The sequence below is a fragment of the Camelina sativa genome, chromosome 6, assembly GCF_030686135.1.
Source record: "Camelina sativa cultivar CO46 ecotype springtype chromosome 6, ASM3068613v1".
NCBI lineage: Eukaryota > Viridiplantae > Streptophyta > Magnoliopsida > Brassicales > Brassicaceae > Camelina > Camelina sativa.
In genome coordinates, this window is record NC_141885.1 from 6,384,469 (window position 1) to 6,395,394 (window position 10,926).

At 36.6% G+C, this 10,926-nt stretch overlaps 2 protein-coding genes and 1 pseudogene across 3 annotated transcripts; 2 read left to right on the forward strand and 1 right to left on the reverse strand.

Moving 5' to 3' along the window:
• The first annotated feature begins 220 nt into the window (after positions 1 to 220).
• On the forward strand, positions 221 to 2,810 carry LOC104790548 (cytochrome P450 708A2-like). The gene is made up of 8 exons (XM_010516325.3): positions 221 to 535; positions 617 to 941; positions 1,036 to 1,188; positions 1,531 to 1,764; positions 1,872 to 1,964; positions 2,043 to 2,121; positions 2,205 to 2,311; positions 2,403 to 2,810. The coding sequence occupies exons 1-8, from the start codon at positions 321 to 323 to the stop codon at positions 2,625 to 2,627; spliced, it is 1,431 nt and encodes a 476-aa protein (XP_010514627.1). The 5' UTR covers positions 221 to 320; the 3' UTR covers positions 2,628 to 2,810.
• Positions 2,811 to 6,485: 3,675 nt separating this feature from the next.
• On the reverse strand, positions 6,486 to 7,991 carry LOC104790549 (BAHD acyltransferase BIA1 pseudogene; annotated as a pseudogene). Its single transcript, XR_015560481.1, has one exon. The product of XR_015560481.1 is annotated as a BAHD acyltransferase BIA1 pseudogene (transcript).
• Positions 7,992 to 8,159: 168 nt separating this feature from the next.
• On the forward strand, positions 8,160 to 10,632 carry LOC147942338 (uncharacterized). The gene is made up of 2 exons (XM_087456308.1): positions 8,160 to 10,017; positions 10,219 to 10,632. Exons 1-2 carry the CDS (start codon positions 9,018 to 9,020, stop codon positions 10,347 to 10,349), a joined length of 1,131 nt encoding a protein of 376 aa, XP_087312434.1. The 5' UTR covers positions 8,160 to 9,017; the 3' UTR covers positions 10,350 to 10,632.
• Positions 10,633 to 10,926: the final 294 nt, after the last annotated feature.

Below are 10,926 nucleotides of genomic sequence, written 5' to 3' on the forward strand. Positions count from 1 at the left end.
TTAAGCAACGGTTCTGGACATCACATATTAAATTTCTAATCGTTGATAATAATTGTTATAAGACAAATTATATAATAACGTCAGTAATTTAACTTCTACAGTAATTACCATTAGTGTTAGTATAAAAAATAATTTTAGGTTACACGCCAAACAACATCTAATAATTGAATAAATTAATACAACGTTATGTTTGACAATATATATATATATATATATATATATATGTAAATCTGCTGAACTTGTAGTTATTTTCTTCTCTATATATAATATATAGAGAAGATCGGAACTTGTGACTCTTCAAACTTGAAAGACACAGTAAAATGAAAATGAACATCATTTGGAACATTTCGATATGTGTAACAGCTTTAGTTGTTGTAGTGATCAGCAGATGGTGGTACCGATGGTCAAACCCCAAGTGCAATGGCAAGTTACCTCCGGGATCAATGGGTTTTCCAATCATCGGAGAGACAATAGCCTTCTTTAAATCTCATGGATTCTACGAGACCTCACCATTTCTCAAAAAGAGGATGTCCAGGTTAGATGATCAAACTAATCATTTAGCGAGAAGAACCCTTGTGTATTTGCATATATGTTTGTAATTGGGTGAACGTTTTAGGTACGGGACACTATTTCGGACAAACATTTTTGGATCCAACACCGTGGTAGTGACAGACCATGATGTGATGTACGAGATTTTACGGCAAGAAAACAAGTCTTTCATGTTTAGCCTTCCGGATGGGTTTTTCAAAGTCTTTGGAAAAGACAAATCATTAGTCGATCATGGGAAGACCCACAAGCATGTCAAACAAATCACTCTGAACTTTCTTGGTACCGAGGGTTTGAAATGGAAGTTGATTGGAGACATGGACCGAGCGACCTGCGAAGATCTTAAATCAAAGGCTAGCTTGGGGAGCTTCGATATTAAGGAGACAGTTGCAAACGTATGTTCATAAGGTTTTTTTTTTCTTTTCTTTTTCTCTTTTTTGTTGATGAATTAAAATTTGTTAACAATAATTTTGTATGTTACTTTTGTAGTTGATAATAAAGCACTTGACCCCCAAGTTGATAAGTGACCTCAAATCAGAGGCTGAAGATAATCTGATGGACATCTTCATGGCCTTCAATCTTGATTGGTATAAGTCATCTTTTAGTCTTTCTACCTGGAAATCGTTTTACAAAGCTATTGTGGTAAGTACTTTGTCTCTGTTTTTAAGAATATATTTTATACAGTAAAACGTTTAACAATTAATAACATTAGAATTCTGATATTTAATTAATTTTTAAAATAAAGGGATATATTAGAAGTAGATTTTTGCCGTCCGATCAAATAAAGATGCTTTAAAAATTAAAATGTTCATTACTTGGCTGCAATCGTGTTCTAGATATAAGTTATCCATACCGTTGTTTTCCAAATGTTTTGACATAAGATATTTTAATTAATCTATAAGTTTGTTTGAAAAAATTGTAATAAAATACATTTTACTCTGTTGGACTAAAAGTCTAAAAATTGTTTCTATCAACTGCATCTAGGCACGCAAATCTGCGATGAAGGTAATAGCGAATGTTCTCTTATCAAGGAAAGAATCGGAAGAGAAGCAGGAAGACATCCTCAACACGATGCGAAAAGATGTCATCTTTGATGACCAAGCCGTCGTGGACAACATCTTTGCTATTCCTGTCGCCGCTAAAGATACTACATCTACAGTTGGTTCCATGGCAGTAAACTATGTTACCAATAACCATAAAGTTTTCTTAGAGTTAAAGGTAATATATATATATATATATATCGATATATAAGCTAACAAGTTTTCACTTATCTAAAGAAGAAAAAAGAAGCATCGATTTGACATTATATGCTTATAATATGGCAGAGAGAGCATGATGCTATCCTTCAAAACAGAGTTGATAAGAAATCTGGAGTAAGCTGGGAAGAGTACAAAAACAACATGACTTTCACCAACATGGTAACTTTTAGATATCTTTTAGTAATTTCAATAATAATATGAGGAAGATTTAAAAACGAAGCATATGTTGCAATGCAGGTGATTAATGAGACTCTTAGACTGGCAAATGTGACTCCAGTATTGTTTAGAAAAGCTTTAAGAGATGTTGAAATTAAAGGCAAGTATTACTATAAAAATTCGGCCACTTCTTCAAACGTATTCTCTAAATTAAACGTTTTGTGGTGCAAACATTTGTCACAGGATATACGATTCCAAAGGGTTGGATGGTGGTAGTTGCAAGTTCACTGATTCATTATGATCCTGCGATATATGAGAACCCTTACGAGTTTAATCCATGGAGATGGGAGGTATATACTGATTCTAGTCTTTCTAAAGCATTTTCGATATCTAATCAAAAATATCTTCCAAAGAATATAAATTGATGAAAACGTGGAACAGGGCAAAGAACTGGTTCATGGTTCTAGGACGTTCATGGTATTTGGAGGTGGATTGAGATTGTGTCCTGGTGCTGAATTTGCAAGACTTCAGATTGCAATCCTCCTTCACTATCTTGTCACCAACTACGATTTCTCGATGGCACAAGACACCGAGGTCACTCGTACACCACTAGTTTCTTTCCCCAATGGCATCAATTTGACCATCTCTCATTCTCCCATCGATTGATTTGGAGATCTTAAGTCTATCTAAATGAACTAAGCTTAAATCTACGTACACATGTCACATAATATTGTAAGCTTCGTATTCACATGGAGGATAATTTAATCTCTATCCAAATATTTTCAAACTTTGTTTAAAGTTAAATAAATTTGAACACTTGGAATAAGAAGATATTTTTATTTTCTTAGATATAGAAACGTGTGTTCAGATTTCGGTGAAGTATTCCACTAACTCTATGAGTGAGCACTGCAAAACTGTTAGCGTAAAGATTTATTACTGATTACAACAAAAGGTTTGTATAGATCTTCATTACATATATCTGAAATGGTGTTAACCTCAATAGATTATATCTAGTCAGATGGAAACTTAGTTGGCCATTTCCTAAAGGTATAGCACGAGATCAAATGGTCAAATCATCGAAAAAGGGGAAAAAAAAAGTTTATAGTCTATGAATTTAGATGGTGCTTGATTGGAAGGAAAGAAAATTTAAAAGGAAAGAAATCACTAGTGCTGCTACGTATACAAGTTGAAGTTAAGCGTGTATTTTAGTGTTTCCTATGGCTTTGAAATAATACTTTAGAACAAACAAAAGAACTTGAGGTCTTAATCATTTGTAAAAAATATAAAGTGAGGCTGCCTTCTCCAAGTTTAATCATGAATAATGAGACAAAAAAGAACGCAATGAGTGAACCTCAACTTGAGAAAAAAATAACGCCGAACAGCAGAGTACGAGTTTTTAATATTAAATATTAAAATATGACATCTTTCAGGACATGCACAAGCATAGAGGTTTAACAAGAACTAATTTGGTTATCTATATCGGTATCTTTTTGGTCAAAAGTTCTCGCAAAACTCCACAGTTTTCAAAATAAAAATTGAAGAAAAAAAATTAGAGTTAAACAAATTGTGGTTACTATAATTTTTATTACACGTTGGTACGTGAGTCCGCATAAATAGTTTTTAGAAAAATTAAATATTTAGATAAATAAACATTAAAATTTACTTTAATGATATATAAATTGGATAATATTGTATATAAATGTGACTTTTATTATAATTCGAACTTACTCAATATATATATATATATATATCACTACCAAGTACAATATTTTTGTCAATCAAGCTCAATAATTGAAGTCATCCAATTTAGTTCAATTTTCTAACACAACATGATAAACCGGGATAAGATTTGCCTTTGTAGTGGACATTGATTAGTTAGCTTGACGACTTTAGAATAAAGTTTTTGGTTTAAATCATTGTCAACTTCTCCACAAGATATCTTTTATAAAGCTTTGAAGTCTTGGCCATGCTTAGGAGAACCAACGGTTTGAACCAAAAATCTTGAATCACTTTCTCATATGAAGGTGGCGATTATGTTTTTAATGATGTTCTCTATATGGCATGTGTTAGTTGTTTCGTTTTGTCCATAACTCATATATTGAAGCACACCTCCCACCATTTTAGATATTGCAACTACATAACCGATCATGATTCCAATCTATTATATGTTGTTAGCTACAAATCAAAGATGAAGCCTTTGAAATTTACTAAGATCGAAAGGGAAATAAATAATAATAATTTTCACATAGAGAGTTCTGGAGTAGTAGTAAGTAACATTTATTGTACTAAACCTTGAAGAAAAAAAACGTTCTAGTCCAAAGCATCAATTTGCTCAATATCATCTTCATTCAAGACCTAAGTCAACAAAAAAGAAGTGAGTCAATTTACGATATCTTTACCTCAATTAGACCTGTGATTCATAAAGAAATTAATGAACTTTGTCATGCCCAAGTTGCTCTTTCGTGATTTTTTTTTAATCTTTTGTATATCAGACGACAATTGTGTGGTTAGGGAGGGGCTTACCTAAGAAATTGATATCTCTATGTCTCTCTTCTCTTCTTCCTTCATCTTCACGTCATTATCTCTCTCTCTCTCTAGTCTATCTTTTCAAATTTCTTCCCTATCCTAATTTTTAACCTCGCTTCTTCTTCTAAAGAGTCCTCGATAACCAGATAATTTAATTTCAGAATCTGTAATTTTGATAAAATTCTTGTTCGAATTAATCAAAGGTGAATTTAGTGAGATTGCTTTGCCTATTTAACAATGACCTAAGCTTCTTCCATGTCTCTTGCCGCACGAGTCATGCGTTTTCTTCTCTTTTTGATTGTTTCATTGAAGGAAAATCTTTGTGACGATTCTTTTGTTCCTTCTCTCTAACTAAATTCAAGAGACGTTAGTGTGAAGGAGACGAACAAACAATTAGAGTCTTGGTGTTTTTCTTTATTATGTCTGCAAGAGTTTATGAAGTGAAAGACAACGTGATGTGGCACATAGGGATGTCAATCGGGCTGGCTCGACCCAGTCCGACTTGAAATCCGCAAAACCCGCATATATTTGAGCCTTTCTCGGCCTGGTCCAAAATATTTCCGAGCGTATATTTCAAAGTCCGGTCCGGCTCTAACAGAGCTACAAGACTTTTCGGGATTTTCTGAGCTTATCTTACGGATTAAAAATTCAAACTTATAAGTTAGTTTATAACATTTATTAAAAAGCAATGTTTAAAAGTGCAATATAAAAAAAAATCAATCAAAACTTAAATAACTCATCTATATTCACTAAAACTAACTTAATCTAAAACAAATAAATAACTTAAAACCAAATAAAAATATATACAATTCATATAAAATATCACAAATAAAGATTATAAAATATTAAGGAAGGGTATTAAGTAAATATGAAAACTAAGATTAGAGTTTTAAACTTTATATACAATCAAATATTACAATCAAACAATCATGTTAAAAAAAGTATTATTATCTTTGTATAATGGCTTTTCGGGCCGGTCCGAACCCGATTGGACTAAGTCCTAAAACTCTTAAGTCCAAGAAGCCCAATTTTCTAGACATATATTTAAGTCCAAGCTCAGTGTTTTTCGAAGCCGGGTCGGACTGGACTAACCTTCGGGCTCTGGGCCTAATTAATATGTCTAGTATCATATAGTTTTTTTATTGGTTTAGAAATCTTAGTTGTATTAATTCAAATGTTTTTATTGGCTATTGATTTTAATTGATGTGTCAACACCAACTTGAATGTTAAAGCTGATATGTCATTATCTGGTGAAAAACATCCCAATATTATTGTATTGATTGATTCATACAAAAATCATTAATAAAATACGCACTTGTTTCATTATCGGTTAATTTAATTAGATCTAGCTTCGATCCAGCTTTTGATTCCATGTTATTAAAAGTCAGCCCTTCATTAACATATATCCTTTTCAACTCGATTCACAAACGCAAATCTTGCATCCATATACTGAAGTCTTGGTTATCTTCCAATACAGCTTCTAGCAAAATTAAGTGATGCATATTAAGTAAACACATATAGATCTTATCTTTCTCAAAAAAAAAAATATTTATGGCCCTGTTCTTTTAACTGTCGCGCGACCCCACCTGCGACTATTTTCTAGGCAAGCTAATATTGTAAATATAAGCATTTTAAAGGGTAAAACTGTTAATTCTGCAAATTTCTAATTAAAATCTTTTTTTATATATTGTTAATTATTGTGGACATCGTCTCCTTCCCAGATCTGAATCAATGGATTCAAAACCAGCCACTGTCGCTACTTTTAATTCAAGGTATAGGTGGTGTCGCTAATTATTCAAGATTTAATTTAAGATTTAAGTCGCAGCGACTGGAAAATGGGAGAGATGAAAATTTTGAAAGAGAAATAAAGCTGTTTTTTTGGTCGTCGATCGCCATTGCCGCAACAGAAGCTATATATATATAGCTTAAGAGAAGATGAACAAGGCCTAGAAGCAAACAATTGTTGACTTTAAGCATTTCGATATCTCCGGTGATCCATTCCATGCAATCGGATTTATTTATTTGTTATATATTAAAACATGTAAAAATAAAAGACACATCTGATTGATGGAGAACATTTTAAAGAAAGTTACATCTTAGATAAGAGATAACGTGGATTTGGGGAGGCAAAGTAAAGCAGTGTGGTGCTCTTCTCGAACCGTAACATCTCCTCTTGAGGCAGTGTCACCCATGCTTCAACTCCTTGTCCGTCCTTACAGTCGATCAACACAGTCACATCTTCTAGAATTGGAGAAACATTTCCAGTGAACCAAACCGGATATCCCCACCCAAAGCAAGTCTTATAAAGAGGAATCTTGCACCAGCTAGTTACAACGTGCATGTCATAAAGCTCGTAGCTAAATTTGGTATCCGCCATTGCACCAAGCAATTTCGAACTTATCGTCAAACCTGATGACCCTTCCTCATGTTGAATCAAATGGGATAACTCCTCGTTTCTTTTTTGTAGTTCCTTAACAATTTCTACACTCTCCATGCCTTTTCCATTCAAGGTCAGGGTGGAGTACAAGGGGTTACCCATTAGGTTTTCCGACAAAAGGGTGGGTATCTTGGACCGCAAGTTATTCGCTTGGTACAGAACTTTCTCACGAATTGTGTCTGTCGATGCAGCCACAACATTTTTCCATATAAGTGAAGTCAAACTCTGGACCCGCGTAGGTCGAGGCACGGCATCACTAGCGACTTTCTTCTTGAGCTCTTCGATCTTAGACGCCACAAACACAAATCTCTTCGTGACAATTTTTCTTTTACCTAGCTGATCCTCCCCTGCAATTTTAATGACCTCATTTGCTGGTGGGTAAAGCTTTGTGAAAGAAAAGTCAGGATTAGCCATCGAGTCGCTCTCTCCTCGAGCTGTGGCAGCCCAAAATTGGATGAAATACGAGAGAGCGGCTGCATCGCCGAGCTTATGGCAGATGCCGATTCCGATGGCCATGCCACCACACTTGAAGTAGGTTGCTTGCACAAGAAGTAATGGCCATGCCGAATTTGTCTCGGCGGCCTCTACAGGAAGCAACTGCTGGAGAGATTTCATATCTGGGTCTCTCAGAAAATTAGAGAGAGTGCATTGAACGCGTGCGTCCACAAAGACAGCGCCTTCGTCGCTACTGTCGATGGTGAATCCATTGACTCTTCCAGCGAAAGGGTGGAATTTTGTCAAGGTCTTGGACAGGGAAGTTCTGAGAGTTTGGGAAGTTTGTTCTTGAGAGATCAAATCATCTTTGGTATAGAAAAGAAATGCAACGGCGTAAACCGGAGCTACTATCTGATCCATAAAAGAGAGTTGAAGAGTTCGGATATCATTTGGAGTTGGAGTTGATGGTTTTATGATCTCTCTACAAATGGTTTCAACCTTAACTGTATCCATCGGATGATCTTTATCTTTCTCTTCTTTTCTTTTGTTTTGGAACTGTTTCGTATAAAAAAATCTGTTCAGTTTCTAAGTTTAAGGACTTGATGTTTGACCAAAAAAAAAAAAAAAGCCACTTGATTGAGTTTAGGTTAAATATAAATCATCTATACACAAAAAAAATAAAGTATAGCTTGGCAATAATTGCATAGAGAAAAGGAAATAAAAAATAATTTATTAGGATGGCGATCTCGGCGATTCGATTCGCTTTTTTAATGAGTGGCTTCGACGAGCTTGGGAAACGGAAAGAGGGTCTTTCTCATTCTCCGGTGAGGGAGGATTGTTGGGGTCAGACCGGAAATCTGATCCTCTTTTTCGAAACGAATCTCCCTCCGGTTTGGGATCTTATTTCTTTTAATGGAGATTCGATGCGATTGAGATTTGGAGATTTGGCATGGCTGGATATCTCGATTCGATTCGAGGATATTGGTAGAATCGGGTTTGAAGGTTCGTTTTCGATTTTGGATTCTGTTTGGGGTGTGTTGGTCTTAAAAACGGAGATATCGTTTATGGGAGTTTTGGGATTGGTTCTCTGGTTGTCAGGATGTTATTCTCAGCTGATACGTGGATTGGGATTTGTTTGGGCTATGATTGTGGATTTTAGATTTCGTCTTTGGTTGATTGGAGTATCTCCGGAATTATATCAGCGTATCAGGATTGATATAGGGGTATTTATCTGGGGACTGGGTTTTACTCGACAACACCGTCTTTTATTTTCTCACTTCCTTCTACTTTCTTTCAGTGGTGATTTGCGGTGGTTAGTAGCGGATAGAGCTTGGTTTTTGAGGATAGTGATTTCTTCAATGTCTCAATCAGCGATTATGAAGGGCAAGGGTTCGCTGATGCGTACGAAAGTTGTAAAAATATCAAACTCGGTCTTGGCTCAGAGGATTCAACAGTTTGATCTCACACTCATAGGGAGACTGATGAATCCAGGGGTGCAACGGATTGAGTCTTTGCTATCCACCATGCCCAAGATATGGAAGCTTGAAGACAAAGTGGTGGGAGCTGATTTGGGTCAAGGAACTTTCCAGTTCAATTTTGTGGATGCGGATGATCTTCAAGGGGTTCTTTAGAATGGTCCTTCCCATTTTGATAGTTGGATGCTTTCCTTGGTTAAGTGGGAGCCCATTGTATCTCCTACTTATCCTTCTGCCATCAACTTTTGGGTGAGAGTTTCTGGCATTCCGATGCATCTGTGGGAGGTTGCTACTTTGGAGGCCATTGGCAAGAAGATTGGTATAATCCGAGATATTGATGAAGAATCTGGGAGCGTTTGTGTTACGGTAAATGGCTTCAATCCTATTGTTTTCAAGCTGTTGGTGCTGTTCGAATCTGGAGATGAAGTGGTGGTGACTCTTGAGTATGAGAAACTATCCGGCTATTGTGAAAATTGCTCTCGTCTTACCCACGATGAGAAGAGTTGTCCAGAGTTGATTAAAGCTGGTGGGAGTCACGTGTTTGAGCATCATCCTGAGAAGAGAGGTGTTCAGCGACAACAAGGGATGGGGAATCAAGGGGTTTTCCACAATGCTGGGGGCTGGGAGAAGCCTAGAAAGGTAGTCAAGAGAGCTTTGGACTTCCAAGCTTATGAGTTTTCTGCTGGGGCGGGTAGTTCCGGTTTGTTTCATCAGGTTTATCACCATGGCTCAGGGAGGGAACAGAAACGGACGTACAGTGCAGTTGCAAGCGGGTCAGGAGATAAACGGGAGATTCAGAGGGGTCATGGAGGATACATGGGACAGGCTAATTCCTTCCCCCTTAACCGCAAGGGAAAAGGGAAAGCTTGGCCAAAACCGTTGTACAAGGCAAAAAGCGGTTTCTTAGAGAAGCAGTCACAAGGGGTTCATGGTGTTGATCCTGACGTGGTTGATCAAGGAATTGCTCAACAAAGAATAGCTAGGGAGAGTTCTCCTCCTCATGGGACTACTGCGGTTTTGGTTGATTCTGAGTTTGATGAAGCGACTGATGATCTTCTCGAGGAGGGTGTTACCTCACATGGTAACCTTCCAGAAGAGGGTGAGATTGCGCTCAACCAGGTGAATGCGGGTTTGGGAGACTTGGGTTCGGGTGATGTTATCCCCAATGTGGAGGATCCGAAAGGTACTTCCTCACCATCCTTAATGTTTGATTTGGATGTGAATGTAGTACATGCTGCTTTGCAAGAAGTTAATATCAGTCGTAAGAGAATTGAGGGGTCGAGGAGGCCTACTTCTCTGCTTAATAAACTAGTTAGGAAGCCTAATTTGATTTTAGCTTCCCCTGGTAAACGTTTGCTAGCTAAAGCTTTATCTAAACCTGCAGGTGAAGGTAACAAACAGAATGGGATGGGAAAACAAGGGAACAAGGATGTGGATGGAAACCCAGCTGGCATTGGTATAAGAACAGCAAAGATAGGGATGGGGGCTCTCCTGAAACCGCCGGCTAAACCGTGAAGGTCCTAAGTTGGAACTGTCAGGGCATTGGGGTTGATCTGACAGAGAATTATTTGGGTGATTTGTGGAGGAAGCATCAACCAGATATTTTGTTTTTATCAGAGACAAAGAAATGTTTTTCTTATTTACAAAAATTTCAATCAAAATTTGGCTATAATAAAATGTTTACTGTTGAACCCCGAGGGGCTAATGGTGGTTTGGTTTTATTTTATAAGGATGAAATAAATCTTTCTGTTCTATTTCATAATGACCGTATAATTGATACAAAAGCTGTTCTTGATCATCAATTGGTATATTTTTCTTTTGTTTATGGTGACCCGGTTCCCCAACATCGTGGAAAGTGTGGGATAAATTAACGGACATTGGATCTTTTCGTATTGATCCTTGGTTTATTATTGGAGACTTTAATGAATTAATTGGTAACCATGAGAAGCAGGGTGGTGCCCTGCAGTCAGCTAATTCCTTCAAACCTTTTATCTCAATGATTAAGGATATTGGGATGCTTGAATTTCCATGTTATGGGGATCAATTATCCTGGCATGGGAATCGGTGTAATAATCAAGTGATTCGTTGCCGA